The sequence below is a fragment of the Durio zibethinus genome, chromosome 19 (assembly GCF_047325235.1).
Source record: "Durio zibethinus cultivar Kanyao isolate XHJ-2024 chromosome 19, ASM4732523v1, whole genome shotgun sequence".
NCBI lineage: Eukaryota > Viridiplantae > Streptophyta > Magnoliopsida > Malvales > Malvaceae > Durio > Durio zibethinus.
In genome coordinates, this window is record NC_143180.1 from 19,024,437 (window position 1) to 19,051,358 (window position 26,922).

General features: G+C 30.6%; 2 protein-coding genes across 3 annotated transcripts; one reads left to right on the top strand and one right to left on the bottom strand.

Annotated features, from left to right (window-relative positions):
- Positions 1-2,072: 2,072 nt before the first annotated feature.
- On the top strand, positions 2,073-4,462 carry LOC111309608 (uncharacterized). Of its 2 annotated transcripts, none has more exons than XM_089748757.1 (2): positions 2,073-3,653; positions 3,846-4,462. In XM_089748757.1, exons 1-2 carry the CDS (start codon positions 2,230-2,232, stop codon positions 4,063-4,065), a joined length of 1,644 nt encoding a protein of 547 aa, XP_089604883.1. In that variant the 5' UTR covers positions 2,073-2,229; the 3' UTR covers positions 4,066-4,462. The 2 variants fall into 2 exon arrangements, with proteins under 2 accessions (XP_089604883.1, XP_089604884.1); XM_089748758.1 differs by having other exon boundaries at positions 2,075-2,308; positions 2,870-4,462.
- Positions 4,463-4,590: 128 nt separating this feature from the next.
- Positions 4,591-5,758, bottom strand: LOC149513490 (uncharacterized). The gene is made up of 2 exons (XM_089748759.1): positions 5,000-5,758; positions 4,591-4,890 (listed from the first exon to the last, which is right to left on the bottom strand). The coding sequence occupies exons 1-2, from the start codon at positions 5,162-5,164 to the stop codon at positions 4,612-4,614; spliced, it is 444 nt and encodes a 147-aa protein (XP_089604885.1). The 5' UTR covers positions 5,165-5,758; the 3' UTR covers positions 4,591-4,611.
- Between the last annotated feature and the right edge of the window lie 21,164 nt (positions 5,759-26,922).

Below are 26,922 nucleotides of genomic sequence, written 5' to 3' on the forward strand. Positions count from 1 at the left end.
TTTGATAAAAATTTCCAACCAATTATGGTGTTCACTCCCTAAAATGCCTAAATTGATTTGAACAAATAAAGCATTCAACCCTAGAAATGCATTAATTGATTATGAAAAAAAATAAAAAAGATGATCCATTAAGGCGTTCATAAACACAAATGCCTTAATTGATTTATTTTATAAATTATAAAAAAAAATAAATTAAAACGTTCATAATGAAAAACACCTTAATTAATATAGTATTTATATATGAATCGTTTTAGATCAATTAAGGCATTCATAATAGAAAATATCTTAATTTATCATGTTTTATAAATAAACAAATTTCATTTAAGGCGTTCACCTAAATAAATGCCTCAATTGATGCTATATTCAAAACATTAAGGAAATGTATCAATTAAAGCATTTAAAATAACAAACAACTTAATTAATAATATTTTAAATAATATAAAGTTGTCAATTAAGGCATTTATGTTAATAAATGCCTTATTTGATGATGTTATATAAATTATAAAACTAATAATTAAGATGATTATATTAACAAATATTTTAATTAATGATATTTTATAAATTAAAACAACAATCAATTAATATATATATATATATTTGTTGTTAAAGACACATTTATCATTTGAATATTTATTATTAATAAAATAAAATAAAAGATTATAAAAAAATGTTATTAAAAAGATTATAATAATTATACAAAAATTAATAAACGTAAATTCTTTTCAATCAGACGAATTAATCTAAATACAAAATAGTTTAAAAATCAAATAAAAATTTTACTTTTTTGAGTATTACATTTTTTTTTCTAAAATTCAATATTCTTCTAATCAAACGGATCTTTTCACATTTTTATTGAAACTACGTGTCGTTTAAGATTGTAAAGGACACGTGTTGGTCATGGGGTGGCTCGTGAAAGGCAATGACGTAGTTGACACTAATGGTTTTAGATTTCTTTTTTTTTGCTTGAAATACCTTTGAAAAAAAAAAAAAGAAGATTGGAAGAACCTTGGCCGTTGATAACCTAAGAAAGATCTTTTGAAGACAATAATTTTGTAAAGTTTTAAATAGAAATTAAAATTTCATAAAAAAATATTAATGTAATTAAGCAACAAAGTAATAGTAATAAAAAATAATTTAATATATGATAAATTATAAAATAATCCATACAGGAGAAATTGTTATATATAGATGCATTGAGTGTATTTTATTTTCAAACAAACAAATTATTATTTTTATGCGGTCAGAGGGATTGGTGGATTACCTTTTGCTAGGGCTCCAAAGAAGGTTAAACAAATATATATGTTTTATATATTTTAATTGATATAATTAATTAATTTTTTTCAAATTTTATTTTAATAAAATAAAATGTAAGATAAAATATGAAATTAGTTTTTAAATATTCTATTTAAAAATCAATATATTTATATCTTTATTAAAAAATTGACTTTGAATCTTCTTCTTTTAAAAGTTATAAAATAATAAAATTAAAAATGAATATAATTTTCATGGATTCTATATTTTTATATTTCAAAAGCTTTATTATTATTATTATTATTATTATTATTATTATTATTATTATTATTATTATTTGCTAAAGAACACACAAGTAACCATCTAAAAATTCATAATTTTAACTGCCATGAAATTCTTTTATAACCCATAAGAAATTACACACAATGACGATCTGAGATTCGAAAATAACATACTATTTGGGTTCAATTTTATTTTATTTAATTCAATTAAGTATATTATTTTTATGCTCTTATTTTTTAAATTATCAAAATAATAATATAAATAAAATATCTTTAATAAAATATATAGTTTATTAAAATAACATATAAGAATAAAAATAAAAAACAATTATAACATTTACATTATAATTAATTAATATAATTATATATTATATTTTTATCATCACAAAATTAATAATTGAATGATATTTAATTCATTGTATTTGATTAAATGCATATTTGTTAGCAACATTTTTATTTTAGTTTTTATTTAATAAAAATGTTTTAATCTCATATTTGTTAGTGCTTTAATTTATTTTTTAATTAAGTTTTGATTTTTTTTATTGTTTTTGTGATTTTTGGAATCTTGTTAAAATTTTTTCTTTGCCATTTAAAAAGAAAACTTAAAGAAGGCTTAATCCACAAAAATCGAATTTAATATATTGTTATAGATCGGAGTGTTGAAGAAGAATCGGAGCTTTGCATTTGTTTGGTGAATATGATGATGATGAGGTGTTGGAAAATCGCTTCTCTTCCTTCTTCTTCCGCCATTGATCTTCTTCAACGTTTGGAATTGGGTAACCCCAAATCTCTGAATTCTCTTCCCCTCCCTTTCTTCAATTGTTTTTATGCTTTAAATAAGGAAAGCCCTCTCTTTTATTGTCAAAACTCTTACTTCTCTACCACCCCGTCCAAGAAATCCAAGTATGTGTTTGATAAAATTGATGATGCCTTGGCTTTGTTCAATCACATGCTTCGTACCCATCCCTACCATTGTATTGTTGAATTTGGTAAATTATTATCAGCCATTGTTAGAATGAGGCATTATGAAATTGCTATTTCTCTGTGGAGACAAATGGAATTACTAGAAATTCATCACAATGTTTATACTCTCAACATCTTGGTTAATTGTTTTTGCCGCTTGCATCGTATGGATTTTGGGTTTTCTGTTTTGGGGAAAATGTTGAAGCTGGGCATTGAACCTGATGTTATAACATTTTCCACTTTAATCAATGGCCTCTGCATTGGAGGTAATGTAGCTCAAGCTGTGAGGTTGTTTGATGACGTTTTTGTTCGAGAAGGGTGTCAGCCTACCTTATTTACCTATAATACGATAGTGAATGGTCTTTGTAAAATAGGTGAAACTACTCGTGCTGTTAGACTGCTAAGGACTATTGAAGAAAGAGGCTGTGCACCGAACACTATAACATACAACATCATAATCGACAGCCTTTGTAAGGACAATCATGTAACTGAGGCTTTGAAGCTTTTCTCTGAAATGAGCGGTAAAGGAATTCCACCTGATGTTGTCTCTTATAATTGTTTAATTCATGCCATGTGTAATTCATGTCAATGGAAAGAAGCTACAACATTATTCAATGAAATGGTGGCTGCCAATTGCAAACCCGATGTAATCACTTATAGTGTTGTGGTTGATGCACTTTGTAAAGAGGGCAGGGTGTTAGAGGCTCAAGATATTCTTGAGAGAATGATTCAACAAGGAATTGAGCCTAATATAGTTACATATAATTCATTGATGGATGGATATTGTTTACGAGGTGAAATGGACGAGGCTAGAAAAGTATTCAATTCGATAACCAATAAGGGTTGCACACCTGATGTATTTAGTTACAATATCATTATTAATGGATATTGTAAAGCTAAAAGGATAGATGAGGCAGTGAAACTTTTTCATGAAATGACTCAAAATGGATTAATCCCTAATGTTGTTACTTTCAGCACTCTTATTAACGGCATGTCACAAATTGGGAGACTTGCTGTTGCACAAGAAATTTTCAAAGAAATGTATGCTTATGGTCTAGTACCAAACACAATCGCTTACTCTTCCTTGTTGTATGGCTTATGCAGGCATGGTCATATTAATGAGGCATTGGGATTTTTTCGTGCAATGCAGAGCAGTGGGTTAGAACCTAATATTGTCCACTATAATATCTTAATTGATGGCTTGTGTCTAGTTGGCCAACTTAAAGTTGCTAGGAAATTATTTTATGCACTCACAGTCAAAGGGGTACACCCTAGTGTTTACACATATAGTACAATGATCAAAGGACTTTGTAAAGAAGGGCTGCTGAATGAAGCATATGAATTGTTTAGGAAAATGGAAGTGGATGGTTGCATGCGAAATAGTTGCTCTTATAATACCATGATCCGAGGATGTTTTCACAACAATGACATATCGCGGGCAATACAAATTCTTCATGAAATGGTTCAGAAAGGATTTTCTGCAGATGTATCCACAGTAGCCATGGTAGTGGATATATTGTCTAGTGATTCAACAGGTGAATCTTTTCGTGCATTAGTTCAGAAATTGTGAATGCTATCAAAGTGTTAATATGGAATAATCTCCTCTCAATCAACATTGCTGCAATAAATCTAGACATGATTTATAATGTGTACCTGCTAGTAAATATTCTAAGCAGTCCCAAACTGGATAGTTCAGATTCATAAAGTTAAACCACCAAATAATGGTGGGGAGAGTTTCTGCTTCCAACTGTTGGCGGATCTTGAAATGGATATGGTAGAAGTAATTGTGCTTGAGTCTTGGAATCATAGATTTTTAGCTGTAGCAACAAATGATATTTATTGATGCACCTTTTCTTTCGTCCTGAATTAGTAAATTGTTATTGTTGTATTCTAATTACATTTCATTTTGAAATAGAGTTTTAAGGATGGTGAGAATTGGAGGTGGAGAATTCCCTGTAATCAAGGAATCTGATTACCTTGTTAATGGCGAATTTTGTGTTGACAAAGATGCATCTCCTAAAATGTTGAATTGCCTCCTGCAAGTTTTTTTTTTTTGTTAAATGTAATTTTCATTAGATCACAAATGATGGGAGGGCATTCCTCTACCCAATAACATCTAATAGGACTCCTCAAAGAAAGTGCATATTTTGCAAGTCTGTGTGCTGCTCGTGTAAACAGCTTTGAACTGGTGGAATTCATAACTGACTAGCTCGGCATCGTTTATCAGAGAAAAGTTTTGAGCTTCTGAGTTTAGCTGATTAATAATGCTTAGTGCATCTCCCTCAATAATTACAGACTTGAATCCCATATCCTTTGTGACTACAATGGCCTTAATTGCCGCTAAAGCTCTGCAGTTATAGATCTCTGACTCGTTTTTCTGTAGTTGAGCATGTCCCTAAGACAAATCCAGTTTCATCCCTGATCACCACACCAATTCCGGATAAACCTTCCTCGGGTGCTTTCCATCTACCTACCTATCCCATAGAGTTAATTGTAATGCTTACCTTGGCCCTTTTATAGTCTTCCAGATATTTGGCAGTAAAGGCAGCTGTTTCCTCTGCTTTCCTGCTCACGTTGCTCTTACCTGCTAGGTTCCGGCTACGCCAAATCGCCAAACCAGCTACCAATCCAACTTGATACATTGGACAGCCATCCCTTTTCCGCTTCATGTTCGCACATTTCCAGGCATCATCCACATTGACAGCATTCCCATACTTACCTTGCTAGATTAGAGCCTGAGGCATGCATCACTGTTTCTTCCTGTTGACCTTGTTGACCACATGTTGGATACATCATTTGAGCTTAAATTTTCGATTTCCTGAGGTCGCTAAAAACAGGTAGAATTCCATTCTTTAATCTCCAACCAAACACTTTAGTTTTGTTTGGAACATCCGCCCTCCATATCTTGTGTCAAAACTTGTTGTCTGCTTGTCCATCTTCCTTTTCCATTGCAGTTGTAACAGCAGAATATGATATCCCGAGCCATCCAGATGCTTCCCCATGTGAATGATGGATTTGTGCCTTAAAAAAGGAGATAGGAAAACCAATGAGTTTGGTTTTTCAACAAGGGCCTCATGTATAGGGGTGTTCATAATTTGGTTTTAATCAAATTAACAGATTAAATTGATTTATTTTAGTTGATCGGTCAACCATTGAATTAATTTTGGTCGATTAACAAAAATGATTTTAGAAAAATTTTGATTTTTGGTTAATTTGATTCGAAAATCGGATTAACCGAAATATAACATAATTCAAATATAAAATAAAAAATATATAAAATAAATTACTTAATTTCATAACTTGTTAGAGTTTTTAATATTATTCTTTAGTATTTGAATATTTTATTGAATAATTTTTACTTAGTTTGTTTAAATATGAGAAATTAAGAGTTTAAAATATAATTTAACTTAAATGTATTTATTATTTGGTTAACCAAAAATATTAACCGAACCGACCAAATTAACGAAATTCGATCGTTTTATTTTTGAAATTCATAAATTTGATTCGGTTAACGAAAATAAAATAAAATAATTCAGTTAATTCAATTTTAGATAATTTGATTCGAAATTAACTGATCCAACTGAATGAATACCCCTACTGGTGTAAATTATTTTAGGCATATTTAATAATACAATGTTATTATAAATAATAATTTAATTAATCTTAAAAATTATTTTAACACCCTTGAGTAAAAGCCTTTATTATTACTTATAATAAAATTTTAAAAGCAATTAAAAAGTTGAGCTGTGTGAATTTATAAATGGGGAATGCTATAAAGTATAAAGGAAAGAAATGGACTGCAATAGGATTAACCAAAAAAAAAAGTAGAAGAGAGACGTAGCAAATATTCAAATCTTAAATTAAAATGAATAAATAAATGCCCCATGAATGAAATAAATTTTTTATAAATATAACAAAATTGAAAAGCATGAAATTAAAGGCAATCAACTGAATCTAAGCAAGTAAACACATGAATTAAGAAGTACAAAGTGAAAAAAGATTGGATCGATTGCCTAGTTAGGAGAGGAGAGTCTTCAAGAGCTGTTATTCACTTGTTCATCAACTCTGCTACTAGATCCAATCGAATATTTTTTGGTTTTTTCTAGAATTTTGTAGATTCAGTTTAAATGTGATTTTTTCTAGATTTAAAGAAACATAATCTGAGAATGCATAAAAAAAAATTTGGATTGAAATTTATAAGATTTGAATGAGATCCAATGCAAAAACCACAACTAGCTCAATTGAAAAATCAACCAAACAGATTTGAGATCAAACAAAAATACATGAAACTGAACAAGAAATATAAAAGAACTTGAACTTTTATTGATTGAATCTTAAAGTGCATGTAAAATAAATGCAAGAAAAGTAAATTTGTTGGAAATTAAAGTGATTTTCTTCCAAACAACCCTCTAAATTAACAAGAAGGAAACTATTTGTCGAGAAAAGTAAAATGCAGAAAAATAAAAAAATTGGAAAAAATGGAAAAGTCTCCTCAAATGGCCGGTGATCCCTCTTATTTATAGGCCAAGGATGAAGTGTTCCAGCCAATAAAATTGCAGGAAAATGCCAACTAAGATGCCACATGTTATAGATTTTTCCAAGTCATCCATCTTGCTCTATAAGCTTCATTGTTTCTTTCTCTTTCTTCACTTAACTTCAGTTCAAACTTCCTTTCTTTGATCTTGTAAGCTCCAAAAGGTCAGAATTATATCCAATTATAAACCTCCAAATTGCCAACTAAGCTGCTACCCATTTACCTCCTCTTTGAATCCAAGAAGTGGCACCAATCACACTTGATCATTACCAATTGCATCACACGGTTGTGGTTGATCCCTTCCTCACATTTTAGGCTCCAATTGTAACAAATTTTCTACTTCAAATTCCAGCTAAATGAGAACCATTTAATTGCCAATTTAGCCATGAAAAATTCTAGCTCTAATTGTAGCTTCTACACCCACTAATGCAAGTGACAACATTCTAGCTCATACAAAATTATTACAAAAGTGACAAAGCACTATGAGCTAAAATGGATATTTTCACATAAAAATATGAAAATTAATGTCATAATAGTTTTGGGGACCATTAGATAAAAATTTTTAAAATTAAAAATATAGAGTCGCTACTAATTTTTTTATGTTAGATGTGAATATCACCTAAAAAGTATATATTTTTTTAATAAAACCAAAAAGGATTTTAAGGTTTATCAAAAAGATATTTTTGGTTTTCAAAAACAAAAGTTTTTCTAGAAGTATGGTTAAGTATGGAGAAGGATTAACATCTTCACAGCATTTGTTTTAAAAATTGTACCAATTAATCATGTGTTATCTTTGATTTTAAATGAAAATGGTTTCCATTTTAAATTTAATAATAATTTCCTTCACTTTTAGAAAAGAAGATCAATTTTATTAAAAGTTTTTGCTTAGAAATATTGAGAAAATCTTTAATTAAAAAAATTACTTTAAAATTCTCCAATATCTAGGTAAAATTTAAAGATAACTCTTTCTGCCTAAGATTCGTCACGATATTCCTTTAAAATAAAAATAACATCATTTAAAGATGGTAATTATTGATGACTCTTCAATATTTAGACAGAATATTAAAAATTATTTCCTTCAAAATGTTATTTTAATTTTATTTCAAAATCCATATTTTTTTAATAACATCTTCTATAAAAAAATGTTTTATGTGAAAAATTGACGATGCTAAATAAAAATAATTAAAAAACATGGTTATCAAAATAAACGTAACTTACAATCTAAAAATAAAGATATGCAAATGTGTGTCATGCATGATGGTGAGATATGATTTTAAAATTGGGTCCTTAAATATAAAGAGACCATTTTGGCACCTCAACCTCTAGGTAAAGTTTAGGTGTAATTATTTATATATAAGATCCTGTTTTTATTTTTCTTTGTTTGATGTTATTATTCTTTGTTAATGAATCCCATGAAAAATCGAATGATAATAAAATTTCTTAAGTACATCATCCTCTAGGTGGCATTCAACAACAAATTATTTCATATGAAAATTTTGTGCAAATTCCTTGAATTTTGGAATGATTTTTGATGTTTGGGTAGATTTAGGATTGAGGGCTAGGTTTAGGTTTGGGTAATTTAGGGTTTTAGGGCTTAGGTTTCAAGGTTTAGGGTTTTAGGATTTAAGGTTTCAAAGTTTGGGTTTCTCCATATTTTTTATGAATCTCTCTAAAAATTCTCAATATTTAGGTAAATTTTCGAAGTAAACTCACATTTTTTATGACTTTTCTAAGAATCAAAATTTTATTGATCTTTTGAAGAGACAATTAAAAATGTAAATACAAATATAAATGCATTAATGTAATTAAAGATAACATATAAATGATAAGTTAGAACAGCTATGTATGTAACAAGTTATTAAACAAGCAAAAGCCACATATAAACAATGATGACCATTTAATGAGCACTATGATGATGATGATGATGACGATGATGATAATAATAACAACAACAACAACAATAATAATGAATGTGAAATAAATAACCTTAACAAACTAACATAAGAGACTTGACATTACAACAAAAGTGAGCTCCACAACATGCAAAGTAAGAAAGTGATGAATGAAAAGTCAAAGGGAAGGGTTCCATTTATTTCAAGACAACCAAAAATCACATTTTATGGCTTTCAACACTTTGTTGCCTTTTAAACACTCCCATCTTCCTATTTCTAAAGCCATTTGAATTTTACAATGAAAGGTTGCTTTTTCCTTCATTAAACACCTATTAAAGATAGATAACAACCTTGAATTTCAAAGAAACAGCTCCCCCAATGCTAGAATCGAAACTCTTATAAAAGCTATAAAAGACTTCTTTGTTTGTCATGCTTTGAAAAGCTCTTACATTTTACCATAAAAACTTCAATCTTTACCATAAAACTAAAATTAAGAGCTTAAAACTTGACCCAAAACATCCTTAAATAGCCAGCAAGAAGACAAAATTAAAAACCCATTTTTTTAGCACTAAAAGGTCCAAGCTTTAAGTTTTCAAAACAACCATTGTGGATAGAACCAAAAAAATTCATAAAAACTAGGTTTTAAGCAAGGAAAATAGAACAAAAATGAAGCTTTTTTACTAGAATTGAATCATTCATGAAATTTTGTTCTAAAACAAAAAAAAAATGGAAAGAAGATTCAAGATAAAGCTCCTATGGATAGCCATGTAAACTAGGAAACAAATCTTTTGAACTTTAGAACCCTTTCTTTTCATTCATAGATAATGTTTATATTTTGAAACCAAGCACCCATTTTTGACGTGAAACTAGGTAAAGAAAAGAAGGAAATCCATATTTCTTGAAGTTTCATGTACAAAGGCAATCAAAAGAAATAAAAATGAACAAAAGATACCTTAGTTTTTCCTAACTTCTTTCCTTCGATCTCCTTTTCTCCCTTTTCCCCCCATTTGTTTTGCATTTCCTCTTTATTTTTTTTTCTTTTTTCCCCCCAACCATTATTGCCTTTTTGCTACATAAAACTAGAAAAAAGAAGCCTTCTAATGGCCCTTGGATTAAATCCCATCCAATGATACAAAGTCATTTGTCTTTTTTTATTAAATTTGGTGGGTAAGTTCACAATTTAGACCATTAGATTAGTGTCTATTAAAATCTAATGATTCTCATTATTTTCAGCATATTCTCTTGGCAATATGTGTGGCAATCCCTCATGGTATGTAAAATGACAATTTCACCCCTATTAGTATTTTTAGGCCTTTTGCATGATTTTTTTGGAAACCTATGATCCCATCATTGTTTTTGTGATTTTAATGCAACAAAAATCATAAAACAATAGGAAAACAAGATCTAGAAGTTTTTGTGAAAAATCAATTTTGGAAAGGTCAAATTATGAAAATACTTTTAAAAAGTCATTTTGGTAGTTTCACACCTTACAATGTGCTATCATGATTTTCAATGCATCAAAAATCATGAAATAATATAAAAACATGATCTGAAAGTTTTTGTGAAAAATCGACCTCGAGAAGATCAAATTAAAAAAATATCTCTAAAAGTTATTTTGATAATTTGACACATTTTTAGATGCAATCAGGGTTTTTAATGTACCATAAATCATAAAATAATATGAAAATATGATTTGGAGTTTTTCACAAAAATTTAACCTTGAAAAGGTCAAATTATGAAAAAAAAAATCTTAATAGGTATTTTGGTAATTTTTTACCTTTCAAGATGCGATCTAGGTATTTAATGCATCAAAAATAATGAAATAATATAAAAATATGATATGGAGTCTTTCATGAAAATTCACCTCAAAAAAATCAAAATTACAAAAATATCCCCAAAGGTAATTTTGATAATTTTATATTTTTTCAAGGTATTGTCAAGTTTTTTAATGCATCAAAATCACAAGAATATTAATCTTAAGCCTTTATAATCCCATTAGTTTATGAATTCTAAGGGTTAACCTTAGTTTGACCAAGTTTAATAAATTTTGACTAGGTTTGACATTGTTTAACCAAGTTTGACTACATGGCATTTGGGCAAATTAAGCCTGAATTCAATTTCAAAATTTTATCAACATTGGATTCAAATTGGGTTGGGTCTTAAGGACCTCACAACTAGTTAGAATTTACTCGAATAAAATTAAATATCTATAATTGTCTTTTTTTGCATATTTCTGAGAATAAAAAACAATGCAAAGATAAATACATTAATTTTGTTCAGGACTATGGCTTGAAGTTTTTTTATTGTTGTCTTTTTTTAGAATTTTTATTTTATTTTGTTTTGTTTTGTTTTTATTTTATTTTTGGTGTTTTTGAAAAACTCTTTTCATTAAAAGTTTCACAACTTTTAAAAATAAATCTACATAGAAACTTGGATACCACTATTGAAGATTAAGATGACTTCAGATATCACCATTGAGAGAGGATGCAAATGTCTTTGGATATTACCTTTGAAAAAACTCAAATATCACCACTAAGAAAGATGCAAATTTAGACTTAGATATTGAAATATCACCACTAAGTAAATGCAAATGACTTTAACTATCGCCACTGAAGAAAATTCGAATATCACCACTGAAAAGAAATGCAATTTTAGACTTGGATACTTGAATTCCACCATCAAGTAAATTTGATGACTTTAAATATCACTACTGAGGAGTTCTCAAATATCACCATCAAGTCATTGCAAATGACTTCAGAATCACCATTGAAGAGTACTCAAATATAATCATCGAGAGATTTTAAAAAAGCTTTCACCAAAAAATGAAATTTAAACTTTAATACTCAGATATCACCACCGAGTGAATGTATATAACTTCAAATGTCACCACTAAAGAGGACTCAGATATCACTACCGAGAAAATTTTACAAAAGCTTCCATCTAAAAATTTAATGAAATTCCAACAAGAATACTTAGAAGTTACCACTGAGAAATTTTAAACATATTTAGACATGGATACTCGGTTATTGCCATCGAATGACTTTGAAAAGGCTTAGTATATCATTTTCAAAAAGAAAACTCATATGCTATCACTGAGAAAAAGCAAATATCTTTAGATGCCACCATGGTAGAGAATGTAAAATGATTTCGGATATCACTAAAAATTTAATGAAAAGGCTCGAATATCAGCATTAAGAAAAGCTTAAATGAAAGTTTTCACCGAGAAAATTTTAATGATGTTTAAACGTGAATACTCGGATATCATTGCCTAGCGAATGAAGATGTATTTGTCTATCACCACCGAAGGGTTCCTAGATATCTCTATTGAGAAAATGCTAATGAAAGCTCATATATCAACACTTGATAACTCCATAAAATAGAGTTATTTTTAGTGCTTAATTGTATGAATTTTGCTATGTTCTTAGTGAGATAATTTAATTTTTACTCCTAAATTACTTGATTTTCTCATGTGTAGGAAAATTTTGAGAAATTTAGAAAAAAAAATGAAATTCAATGCAAATTAATTGATTTTGGTGCTAAAATGACTGAATTTATGAACACTTGAATTTAGAATATCAATTAAAGATATTTGTAAGATGATTGGAGCTAAATTGAAGATGACAAGTTTGACCATTTTAGTTTCTCAATTTTGGTAGCTTGCATTGTGAAAATTTTCATGCAAATTCCATGATATTTTATTTAGGTGCACATGCATGAAATTTCATGAGATGACATGGTAGATGAGTGGAAATTTATTGGAGATCAATGTATGATAAATGACAAGGAATTGGAAGCTACAACTTGGAAAACTCAGGGCTGTTTATGGTGCACAAATAGGCAGATTTTAAAGACAATTTTGTAAGCTAAGTTGGAAGAGATAGAAACCAAATTGTCTCTTGTTTTAATAAAATCATGTTATTCCAGAATTGCATGAAAGATGTCAAAGATGGAAAGGAGTCCTATTGTAAGTTCAAGATAGTTTAAAACAGAATTGAATTCTATTTATTTCAAGAAGTTCAAACTGATATGGGAATTATGTTTAGGCCATTTTTGGATCGTTTAAGCTTTTCAAGCTAACCTTATGTATGCTTATCCCTATTCACCCCTTTTGAGTCTTTTATATATATATATATATATATATATATCCTTTCTTTGTTTTTTACCTACATGAATTAGCTACCCTTTGATTCAATATTTTTATCTTTCTACCTTACCCTATGTGCATATGGATCAATTAAAAATCAATATGAGAGCTATGTTACATTGGGAGGAAGGATAGAGTTTTAGTTTGGAAAGAAAAGATTATGCAAATTATGTTTAAAGCAAAAAAAACAAAAACAAAAACAAAATGCAAAAAGAGAAAAACGATGGTGGACATATGAAAACAACAAGTACACATGTAAATTAATAAGAAGTTGCTATTTGAGTTGAAAAAAAAAAAGGAAGAAAGAAGAATTTAAGTTTGTGGGCATTACAATTTTTGAAAGCTCTCTCATAAAAGTTTAGATCCCAAGTAATGTATGTTTGGGGTTTTATGAGCTTAAATTTTCTTTTATCATACCTTAACCCTAGCCTGGCATTACAAGCTTAATAAAGACCTATTGATCTTTGGTTAGTGTGGCTACGTTAGTAGAGAGAGTATGTACAATGCAAACTTATGAAATTTGTGCATTCTTTGAGATGATGTGTTTATTTCATGTTTGCCTAACTTTAATTGAATATCTTGCATTATATGAGATAGATTATTCATGCACACACAAAAATTTGTAATTGAAGGGAAGCTTGTTCTTGAATAATTCTTATGTTTAATATATGCTTATGATTTTGTTTAAGTTATATTCATCATGCAATTTTTGAGGAACTTATGAGAATCTAATATTGGGAGTTATGTACTTTTCATCTCTAGCATGTTTTTCTGATCTAGCTTAGTTTTTTTTTTTTTGCCCGAGGACAAGCAAAAATTCAAGTTTGGGGGTTTGATAGCTCTATAAAACTGAGTTATTTTTAGTGCTTAATTGTATGGATTTTGCTATGTTCTTATTGAGATAATTTAATTTTTACTCCTAAATTGCTTAATTTTCTAATGTGTAGAAAATTTTAAGAAATCTAGAAAAAAAAATGAAATTCAATGCAAATTGATTGATTTTGGTGGTAAAATGACTGAATTTATAAAGACTTAAATTTAGAAGATCAATTGAAGATTTTTTGATGATGGTTGGAGCTAAATTGAAGATGACAAGTTTTGACAATTTCAGTTTCTTAATTCTGGCAGCTTGCACTGTGAAAATTTTCGAGCAAAGTCCATGTAGGTGCACATGCATGAAATTTCATGGGATGACATGGTAGATGTGTGGAAATTTATTGGAGATCAATGCATGGTTGACGGATGAGGAATAGGAAGCTACAACTTGGAAAACTCAAGGCCGTTTAGGGCGCACAAACAGGCAGATATTGAACACAAATTTGCAAGGTGAGTTGGAAGAGATAGAAACCAAACTGTCTCTTGGTTTAATAAAACTACGTTATTCCAAAATGGCATGAAAGATTTCAAAGATGGAAAGGAGTCCTATTGCAGGTTCAACTGTTTCTTCTAAAACAGTTTTAATTTTCTATTCTTGCAAGTTAATTTTTAGTTCTAATTCTTTAAAATTCAATTCAGTTGTGTTATTTTAATTTAGTTCAAGATATTTACAATTAAATTTTAATCATGTTCTCGCAATTCAGTTTTCTTTAATTTTCTATTTAATCTAGTTAATTCAAGTTCAATTTTGGTTCATGCATAATTAATTTACAGTTTTAGGTTCTTTCACAGTTTTCGTTGTGTTAAATTTCCTGTATTATAGTTCTTTAAAGTTCCAACTTTTAGTTTGTTGTTTACGATTAGTTTTCCTGCATGCATATTAGTTTTGTTTTCTGCATGTTTCGAATCAGTCTAGGTTTTAACCATTTACTCTGTTTTGCATTCTAGGTAATTTCTATTCACTGTTTTATATACTGCTTTTAATTTGACTGCACTATTAATTTTTCTGCATTAATTTTAGGTTTAATTTTCTGCTTTTAGCACTCTAAAATTTTACTGCATTTAAATTTTACCTACTGCATTAGTTAAAATTCATAATTCAATTTCTGTTTAATTTTCTGCATAATTAAAATAGTTAATGCATATTTTTTTGTTTATAGTTTTAAAATTCTACATTAATATAGTATAACAGTTTTAAACAGTTTTACTGTTTTAATTTTCTGCATGCTATTTTAATTACTGCTTTAATTTACAGCTCTAATTCAAGTTGCTACATTAGGTTGTTAGTTAAATTTTGCATTACAGTTTTCATTACTTCATATAGTTTTAAGGTTGTTGACGTTTACTACATTAAGTTAAGATTCTGTTTTTGGTTCCTGCAGTGCTCCTTCCATATAGTTTTGCATGTTTAAATTCATCTTGGTTATTGCATGTTAAATCTGCTTATTGTTTCTTGTTAATTCGGTTACTTGCTGTTTTGATAAGTTTCATATCTAGTTTTAGTTCATTTAAATTCTGTTTGCATAATTTAATTATTTTGGTTTGCTATTTAATTTAAATTTTTAATTTTGGTTTGCATATTAGGTTAGTAGTTGCTTATATTTTTATTTTCTGAATATAGTTAAAGGTGTTTAATTTTGGTATTTAATTCTCTCTATTAAAGTTTTCGTAGGAACAAACTTTACTTATCACTTTATTATTTGGTACGATTATCTGCACTTATAGATTTTCAATCACCACTAAGAACATTTTTAAATGCTCGAATATCACCACCGTAAGAGGATGCAAATGTGGAGTTTTGAATTCTGGAATATCACCACCGAGTACTTTTGAAAATGCCTTAATATGATCATCAAGAAATTTTAAAAATATTTTGGCATGAATAATCAGATATCACCACTGAGAAGTTTCATATATTAGCACCAAAACATATAGAATGCTCAAATATCACCATCGAGAGTAAGTAAAATATACAAAAAAAAACTTGGATATCACCATCGAGAGAGTTGAATAAAATATGGTACTATCATAAGAAAATCTTGATATATTTTTTAGAAAATCAGTGTAAAAATCCCTACCAATTATGCAAATGCAACTATCTTTTCCATGTTGTGAATGCTACTTGTGAAAATTCTGATGCCAAATTTCTTACCAGCGAATTTCTTTTGTTAAATGCAAATGCAAAAGTATATAACCTCTAACAAAATGCAATTTCTATTGTCATCCTAATATGATAGAAGAATTCTTAAAGAATATGCAAATGCAAGAATGCATGATGCAAGTATATATTCAAACATGTTAATGCAGATCTTAACTTTTGATGATATGAACGCATTGATCCTTACAACTATCCAGATGCAAACACAAATCCATATTCTAAAAGAGTACACATAAATGATCAACCACTAGAATGTGAAATGTCAATGCCCTCTACCTTAATGATGCAAATGTTTCCTGCAACTATAGATTTTAAAAAATGCTAATGCTAATGCTTATACAAATGAAGAACTTCATGATGTATGTGCTCTAACATGGATGCTAACAGAAAAAATACTCCTTTTTCAAAAGAAAATTCCTTCCTAATGCTTATCTCCTGCTTCCCATCCAATTAAATCTTCCCTTTCTTTCCAAAATGATCTCAACTTACCATTTTACGATTCATTCACCTTTTTCATCTTGTTTTTTTAACTGTTTCTACCTTCTTTGCTTTTGGACAAGTTCTCTTGATTTTTCTTTCATTTTCAAAATGCTTTCCTTTATTTTTAATTTAAATATGCAACATGCAACTTGCGTTTTGGAGTCGATTGTGAAAACAAGAAGACACACCATCATCCCTAAAAATACCATTAATTCTTTAATGAAAAATATTTTTCCTCCTTAAATTCGGTCTAGTTTAAAAGAAAGTTTTTTTTTACCAAACATGATTTCCTTATTTTACACAAAAAGTGCATGATAGGTTATTTAAAAATTTTCAAAAATAGTCAACAAAATTGCTTTACATAATTAAATTCCTTAGTAAAAGAGAACAAAATATCTAAACAAACTATGACTTTGGGAGTCTCTTGGAAATTAGAAATCCTTACTAGAAATAAAATTGGTGAAAATTTTCTTTTCAAATGGATTAAATGGTTTAGCACGTCGAGGTTTCAGTTCATTCAAAAGGGTTTCACCACTTAAAAAGAATAAAATGGTGTATATTTTTTCATGCAGGCTCATGGATGAAATGTAAGTTTTTATAAAAAGCATGAGTCCCTTGAAAGCCAAACATGTTTAACGCTTTCTTTAGTATCCAAACGTGGTATTTTCATATATGTCCAACTATGATAGGCTTAAAACTTTGGAAAGTCATTTAGGGATAAGCAAAGAAGTCTCAAAATTTTAAAATCAATCCTGCATTTCAAATTTTTGGCACCTTGATATCCTTGGATCTCTCAAAGGATCCAAGTTGCGTTTGGTTAGTGTCTATCTTACTTAGTATCAAAAATAGTTTTAAATCTTTCAAGGTTTAACTCTAGACTATCATTTTATAAGATTTTCACCTTAGAGCTACATTCGTATTTTTTTTTCTTTTTTATTCTTTTCGATCATTACACCATGCATTAAGAATTTAAATTTATCCAAAAGGTACAAATTGTCCCAAATAGGTAACTAGGTAGTAAAGGAAGGTAAAAACATTCATGGGTTTTGTAGACATCTAATTTTGTCCGAGCAAAATCCCGACCATTTGTGAAACCCTTCAAATCCAACTTGGTTCAATCCAACACTTCTTTAATTTTGACAAGTTTTTAAAATTAAAATTAGGACCAATTTGACCTAAATGCCCTAAGGTCAAATTTAGTCAAATCTAATCAAACTTAGTCAAAATTGGTAAAAAATGGTCTACTTTCAATTCTTGCAACCAAATTGGGATCAATGTAGTTTTAAATTGAAATTTATGATTCTTAAAGTATTAAAATAATTTTCACACTTAAGAAAATATAAAATTACTAAAATGCCTTTAGAGATTTTTTTGTAATTTGATATTTTTAAAGTTAAATTTTTATAAAAACTTTCATATCATAATTGAATATTTTAATCATTTTTTATGTATTAAAAACACATATCACACCTTAAGACATATGAAACTACAAAATTATCTTTTATGGGTATTTTCATAATTTAATCTTTTCGAGGTCAAAATTTTACAAAAATCTCTAAATCATCATTTTATATTATTTAATAATTTTTGGAACACTGAAAACCTTGATTGTATTTTAGAAGGTGTGAATCACCAAAATACCCTTTAAAGGTATTTTCATAATTTGACTTTTTTATGTCAATTTTTCATGAAACTTTTCAGATCACTCTTAAAATATTTGGTGATTTTTGGTGCATTCAAAATCATAGCAATACCTTGAGAGGTGTGAAATTACCAAAATACCCCTTAAGGGTAATTTCGTAATTTAACCTTCTCGAGGTAAGATTTTCACAAAAATTTACATATCTTAGTTTCATAATATTTAATTATTTTTGGTGCTTTAAAATCCTAAATGAATAAGGGAACATAGATTTCCAAAAAAAAAAAACCTAAAAACCAAAAACTTTGTAATTGAGGGCAATTTGATCTTTTCATTCCAACCCAACAACATTAAAAATCCATCTTTAGTAGTGTGCATTCTAGACTATGTGATCATTTGGAGTAGCTTAATCGAATGGTGAAAGCTTGCTCCTTGCAACCAAAAACAAAAGAGAAAAATAGACCCTTAGATGAGTTTTAATCTAAAGGCTAGCATTTAATCCTACATAGGATATTTCTCTATCTTTTTCAAGGGGACATTTACATATTCTAAAAAAGGAAAAGAGCTAGAGAGTGCATGGAAATAGAGATGGAAAAAAAACCAAGGAAAAAACATGAAAAAAGAAAAAAAGAAGAAGAAGAAAAGAAAAAAAAATTAAAGAAAGCTTGAAGGTATAATCCTTTTACATTTCATCCTTCATTTTTGGTGTTCTCATCACATTCACCATAGCATTCTCATATTGTTTTTTTTTTAATTTTCTTTGGTTTCTTGAAAGTTTTATAGTTCATTTTTTTTACGCAAAGCTTGGATTAACTTCATCCAATTAATCAATAGTTAGATTAAAACTAGAAAACAAGCAACAACAATCAACAAAATCCATCATTAAAACAAGTTCAAGGTTTGGCCAAGACTTCTCCTATCATGGTCAAACTTCCTCTTGGCTTTTCTTGATAGTTTGGTTGCTTCAAAATGTGGTTTATGATGACTAGATGATGAATTTGTTGATGTTTTATATGATTCTTGAATGGTTAGTGATACATGGTAATGTTTGGTTTTATGTCCAAGTTGATCATGATTTCTTTGCTATCTTTAGTTTATTTTATACTTGGAAAAATTCTTCTTATAATGTGAATGCCCTTGCATGATGATTTGAAAGGTAAGTGATGTATGTTTGGAATGCAAATAGGGGTAGGGAAATGCCAAGAAAGTTTGACCACGGTGGTTTTCTTGTTTAGCCAAACCTTGTTCTTCTTTTGGTAGGAATTTGTTACTTGATTCTATATGTTTGATTATTATTTTTGATATGTTTACTAAGTTTTCAATGTGTTGGATTAATTTTTCAATGAAAAAATTCTAGTTTATTAAATTGTTTAGATGATTTTGATGTTATTTGATTGCTTTTTGAAGAAAAAAAAAGTGGAACATCTTTTTAAAGTTTGAAAATTTTTTGTGTTTGATCCATTTTTGTCTTAATTTCTCATGAACAACTTATTTGTAATTTAGTTTTATAAATGCCTAAATTTGTAATTAATTTGTTTCCTTATCATGTGTTTATCATGCATGCATAATTCCATGAAACCCCAAATTCCCATGGAAGCCTTAACACTAAACCCTAAAATCGACCCTTAAACCCTAAACCCTAAACCTTAAAACCTTAAAACTTAAACCCTAAAATCAAAAACCCTAAAACTAATCCTTAAACCCATTTATGCATTCATATCAAGTTTTACTTTGTTACATGCATTTTTAAATTATTATGCATTCATATTATGTCATTCATGCATTCATTTTATTATGAACATGCTTATCATGCATCTATTTTCAAAATGAGTTTTCAAAGTAAAAATATTTTTAAATAAGATAACACCTCTAATTGTAGACACCCAATTGGGTCCAGGCCCAGATCAATTGGGCTTGGCCCAAATGGGTAAGGCCCAATTCAATTGTAACCCTGTATTTTTTTTTCTTCTTCTTTTGTATTTTATGTATTTTATTATTTATTATTATTATTATATATTAATATATGTATATCTTTATTTATTTATTTATTTATTTTCTATTAATATTTATATGTATTGTATTTATATAGTTATATATATATTATTATATTATTATTATTTTATTATTTTTTTTCTCTTTTTCTTGTAATATTTCTTTTTGGTTTATCTTATTGTATTCCTAATTATCTGTTAATAATTTTTTTTTCTTTCTCTTTTCTTGATCCGTATCTGATTCTTTTCTAATTATCTATTATTATTTTTTTATTTGATTTTTATTTTTGGAGGGCTGAGATTGAAGTTGAAGAATCCCACCGGGAATAGGAATTCAATCAGAAGAGTCCAGTTGGATTCAAAGATTGAATTCCCGTCCAAGGAGGAATTGGGATTGATCAGGAACTCCTGATCAATCCCTATATAAAGGACCCATGGAACAGATGCAAACACACACAGAAAATAGTAAGCAAAGCTACTGATTTGAGAGAAAATGAGGCGTATAGGAAGCTAAGAAAAGTTTAGGAGTGTTCTGGGAGTGAGAAAAATTTTTTAGAAATTTTTGGCGAAAAATTTTTCTGGAAATTTCTGGGAAATTTCCAGATTCCGGCGAAAATTCCGACGAGAGTTGAATTTTTCGGCCAAATTTTCGGCAAATTTGAAGTTTCCGACGCGGTGCCCAGTTTCCGGCAAGGAATCCAGAAACCGACCAACTTCCGGTGAACATCCGACGAAATTTCCAGATTCCGACGACATTTTCCAGAATTCGACACTGGTGTTCTTCAGCTTTTAGAGAGAAGGTAGAGAAAAAGGAAAGAAGAGAGAGAAGAGGAGCGGTCTGTCGAAAAACGAAGAGAACTGCATTTTATACCCTCCCAAAACAACGTCGTTTTGGCTTTAAGTTAATCAGAGGATCCGCGCATTTTGTCGAAACCCGACCCGACCCGAGCGTCGACCCGATTCTGACCCGCGCGTGTCTACCCTCCTCCAAGCCGAGCCGAGCCGATAGCCGAACCGCTCCAGGTTTTTTTTTTTTGTTTATTTATTTATTTATTTATTAGATTAGGTTTATTTAATATTCTTTTTATCTTTATTTTATTTTTATTTTATTTTTTTATTTTTATTTATTTTCACTTTCATTTTTTTTATTTTATTATTCTATTTTCTTTAAATAAAAATCAAAATTTTCAAAAAAAAAACTTTTAGGGAAAAGTTGAAAATATCAATTTTCCTTAAAAATAAATTTCAAAAAGGGGTTTTTGAGGAAAAGTTGAAAGTATCAATTTTTCTTGAAAATCAAAATTTCCAAAAAATATTTTTAGGAAAAAGTTGAAAGTATCAATTTTTCTTAGAAATAAATTTTCCAAAAAAATATTTTTGGGAAAAAGTTGAAAGTATCAATTTTCCTTGAAAATCAAAATTTTCGAAAAGTATTTTTAGGGAAAAGTTGAAAGTATCAATTTTTCTTAGAAATAAATTTTCAAAAAAAACAAATATTTTTGAGGAAAAGTTGAAAGTATCAATTTTCCTTAAGAATAAATTTCCAAAAAATATTTTTAGAGAAAAGTTGAAAGTATCAATTTTCCTTAAAATAAATTTCCAAAAAAAAATATTTTTGGAGAAAAGTTGAAAGTATCAATTTTTCCTAAAAATAAATTTCCAAAAAAATATTTTTGGAAAAAAGTTGAAAGTATCAATTTTTCCTACACAAAAACGATCATTCTTTCCTTCCTTTCTATTCTGATTTTTATTTTCATTTTGATTTGTCTTTAAACAATCCGACGACGGAGCCTCTGTAAGTGAAACAGTAGTTTTTCTTGCATACTCTTGAGGTGAGGGAATTTTCTCAATTTTCTGCTAAAAGTATTAGAGTTAATTGAGAATAATTTTCAATAATTAATTACTTGGTAAAATTTTAAGGCTTTTGGATAACACAAATTTAAGCTGGTACCATCTTTTGATGGGCGTTGTGAGGGTGCTATAACCTTTCTCACACGTAACCGAACTTCCGAACTCTGTTCTGGTTTGTAAACCTGAACCTATTCTTTTAGGGACCCTTAAACTTAGGTGTTCCCTGAAAGGACGGATTCTTTAGGTGGCCAATCGCACCTAGATAAAAAAGATTGGTGGCGACTCCTAAAAGTCAATGTCTAGTGATAGATCCCTGGATCTAGACGTTATGACAGCTTGGCGACTCCACTGGGGACTTTGAGAGTCAGGCCAGCCAATAATTTGTGTTATCCAAAAGCCTAATAAAATTGAACCCTTCTGTATATATGTGTTATTATTCATTCATGTTTATTTGCTTTGTTAATTATGTCATTCATATACATGTGCATAACATGAGCTCTATACCCGAGCTCCGTCCCTCTAGGAGGGAGTAAAGTACCTATTGCTTTCGTGAGGTCTAATGCCTCCGCAGTGGCTAGCGAAATACTCCCACTCAAATTGAACCTTTTCCGCTTGTAGCTTGTAATGGGTGAGGATTAGGGTGCCTTACTAGTCTGTGATGGACAAGGATGTAAGGAACAATTTGAAGACCTTTAGACTTTGACCCTTAAAACCACATATAGTGAACCTTAAGAGTGCCTAACCCATAGATAGAGCCATCACTCTTCCCTGATAGAATTAACCAAAAGCATAGGATTCATCCCTTTTACTTTGTGTGATGTTTAAATTTAGTTAGTTATTTATTCTTTTTTGGGTATACTAACATTTTTCTTATTTCTTTTGCATTGGTTCATACACATATCATAAAGTTGCATAAAAGAACATTTGCTTGAAAAACGGTCTTCAACAAATTTTTTTCATAGACACCAATGAACACCTAGTTTGCTCTTCATCAGTAGTAGCACCCTGTGGGACACCTAATGAAGTAAGGGCCCTATCAGAAAAGACTCAACTGAAGATGGGAGATTGCTTGCCAATTGGGTATGAGTCTACTCTGTCTCAAGAAACATCCATTCTCCTCAAACAGAACAATTTAAAAGATTTAGTGGATATCTGAAAGAAGATGAGTCCGTCAAGACAAGAGTAGTTTTGCCAAAAACATGGGCATATAGCACACCTTCTAGCAGTGGCTGTTGATGATCAACTAATTAGAGCTGCAACAATTCTGGGATCCTGCATACAAGTGTTTCATCTTTAACGAAGCTGATATGACTCCCACTATAGAAGAATATCCGGTCTTATTGGGTTTGCATCTAAAGACTCCTGACAAGATATATGTCAAAAACATAAGTCAGGATTTCGTAAAAGTCTGGCTCAATTTATGGGGATAGACAAAGAAGTTGTGGATTCTCATACAAAGAAGAAACAAGAATAGGTTTGCCTACCTTGGAAGTTCTTTCATGAGTTTCTGATGCAACACATCAATGAAGAACGGGGGTTAGACATATTTGCCTTGGCTATATACGGACTGGTAATCTTTCCAAAGGTTTTGGGACATATTGAGATAGCAGTGGTTGATTTCTTTGAGAGTGTGATCAATGGCTATAATCTTTCAACGGTAATATTAGCAGAGACTATCAGATCTTTGAGTTATTGTCGTCGGAATGAAGGGCACTTCATAGGATGCATACAGCTATTGTACGTGTGGATGAAAAGCCATTTTGAACAAGAAAATGGTGCTTTCTCGAAGATTTATATCCGTAATCGCTTTTCGATCAAAGAGTTCTACGAAAGTGGGTGGTCAAAGCATAACTCTAAACAAGAATGGATAACTTTCTTGCAAAAGTTGGAAGGTGCCAGGGTGAGATGGTTAGCCCCATGGATGAATCGAGAGCCTATGTTATACCAATGTGGAGATAGTACAGTGGTTCCACTTCTGGGTTTATGGGGAGTGACAAATTATGCACCGCTCTTAGTGAGGAGACAATTGAGGGGAGAACAGTTTATTCTTATGACTTACGGGCTTCATTAGTTAGATTTTTCTTACAACGAGCCTAAAGCATTTCAGAGGATGAATGGGATGATCAAAGCATGGAAAAATCCTCAAAGGGTGAGTCCTGGACCATTCACTGAAAAAGTCACTCCAGGTTACTTGGTTTGGAGAACAAAGAGAAGACAAGAAATGGTATTCACTTATGAAGTCTCTCAAGCACCGACAGAAGAAAAGCTTGAAGAGATACCATCAGAGTTAGAGTTGGCAACAAAAGAATTCGAGTTTGAAAAGATCAAGTGAAAGAAAGAGATTCAAGAACTTCAAGAAGAAAAATCCCAGTGGAAAGGTAGAGCTGAAGATTATGAAGTTAAAGTTCATAAGATTGCTGAGAACGAGATACAGCTACTGAAGATCTAGCAAGGTTACACCAGGAGCATAAAAGGCTATGTGTGAGAGAAAGGGCCAAAGAGATAACTATTGTCGAGCTGACTGAGGAAAACACAAGATTGAAACAAGAGTATGCCGAGTTAGAAGAAGAAAGTACTGAAGCACAGGCAGAAATTAACATGCTAAATAGTTATTTGAGCGGGCTAAGTCAAAGGTTCAAAGAACAAGGAGACCACATCGCTGCATTGGTTAGAAAACATAGAGAATTATCATACCAAGTCTGGTGTGGTAAAAGAGAGAACCTAGGAAGGCAGAAATACATTGAGCACTTAACAAGCCAAATTCATAAAGGGGTATGTAAGGCACGAGAGATGGTGGAAGAGGCAGAGGCATTAAGACAAGTGGTAGCCCCAGTAGGAGAACATGGACAGCATTTCTTGAACTTCATAGAATAAGCCAAGGCCCAGTATGAATAGATCAAACAATTTTATGGCTATAATGCTAGGATGATAAACTCAATGTAGATCAAAGTTTTTTGGAATAAATGAAATTTTTTTTAGTTGAATACCGTTTTAAGGCAAATGTTCTTTGCATACATGCATTTTTCATTCATTGCATTCTCATTCATTACATTTAACAAAGTGATGATCATGTAAATTTACTAATTCTAAGATATGGTACTCAAGGTTCCAGGATAGCTTCATCTACCGAAAACCCTGCTCATCCATACAACACAAGATTCAGAGCAAGGCAAATGGAGGAAGAAAGTTCCCATAGATTTGAAAAACTAGAAAAAGCACAAGAGAAAATTGAAAGTGAGCTGAGCAAGATTCTGGAGGCTCTTAATAACATGAATAAAAGAAAATGAGTTGAAAGAAGTACAAGCCAGCAAATTCCTCCATTACAAGAAATAGCTGATCCCCTGTACCCTCCAGGTTTTGGCCCACCTCAAGCTCAGTCTGCTCAAGAGGTCCCACCACAACACTTCGCATATCCAACATATCCTGGAATGCCATCAGCTTTCAACCCAAGTTAGTATAATAGTTATATAAATCCTATCTTCACTGAAAAGACAGCAGAACCGATTCCTGATCTAGATGATTTAAAAGAAAAGGAGAAGGAAAAGATGAGAGTGGAAGTTAAGGAAAGTTCCAAGATTAGCATGCTAGAGCAAAGGCTAAGGGCTGTGGAAGGATTTAGCTTCTATGGGTCAGTTGATGCTGCTGGGCTCTGCCTAGTTCCTGATGTGGTTATCCCCCATAAGTTCAAGGTACCAAAATTTGAAAAATATGATAGTACAAAGTGCCCCAAAACCCACATCACAATGTATTGTAGGAAGATGGCAGCTCATGCACAGGATGAGAAACTTTTGATGTATATTTTTCAAGACAGTCTTACTGGCTCTGCGGCCAGATGGTATGTTCAGCTGGACAGGACTCGCATTCGCTCTTGGAGCGATATGGCGCATGACTTTATCAACCAATATCGATATATCATCGATTTGGCTCCTGATCGTTTGTCTTTGCAGAACATGGAGAAAAAGGCAAACGAGTCTTTTAAAGAGTATGCCCAAAGGTGGAGGGATGTTGCTTCTCAAGTACAACCTCCCCTAACCGAAAAAGAAACTACAGTGCTATTTGTTAGCACTTTAAAACCTCCCTATTATGAAAAGATGATAGAGAATGCAACAAAGAATTTTGTCGATATGGTAATCTCGAGAGAAATCATTGAGAGTGCCATCAAGAATGGCAAGCTAGAGGGAAATGAAACATCTAGCAAAAGAATCCTAAAGAAAAAAGATACTGATGCTCAGGCTGTGAGCTTTGATAGATAGTAAGTTAGAGGTTATTCACCCTACCACCCACCAGAATATCTGCCATATCACCCTACTATAAATAATACTTCCTTTCACCCATATCAACCATTTACACAACCACTATACCCCCAAACATATCAAACCTCTAATAAACCCATGTACAGTTCTAACATTCAACCTAACCCAAGACCTCAAAATCACCCAACTAACCCTATTGGTGGCTCGCGGGAGCAACGAACCACTCATGAGAAGCCTGTTTTTGACCCTATTCTAATGAGCTATACGAAATTGTACAAGGAGCTCTACAACAATCATTTGATTGCTCCAAGTAAATTAGAACCCTTTAAGCCACCTTACCCCAAGTGGTATGATCCCACTGCCCACTGTGACTACCATTATGGGATTGCTGGTCACTCCACCGAAAATTGCACTACCCTGAAATACAAAGTGCAACGGTTGATCAAGGATGGGATGATTTGCTTTGACACTGGAGGGATGATTGCGCCAAATGTTAGTGGCAATTCTCTACCGAATCATAATGTGAATGCTATAGGAAAAGAACAGAAACGTCATGTGAAAAGGGAAGTGGCAGCTATTAAGACACCCCTGGGCCAATTGTTTGATATT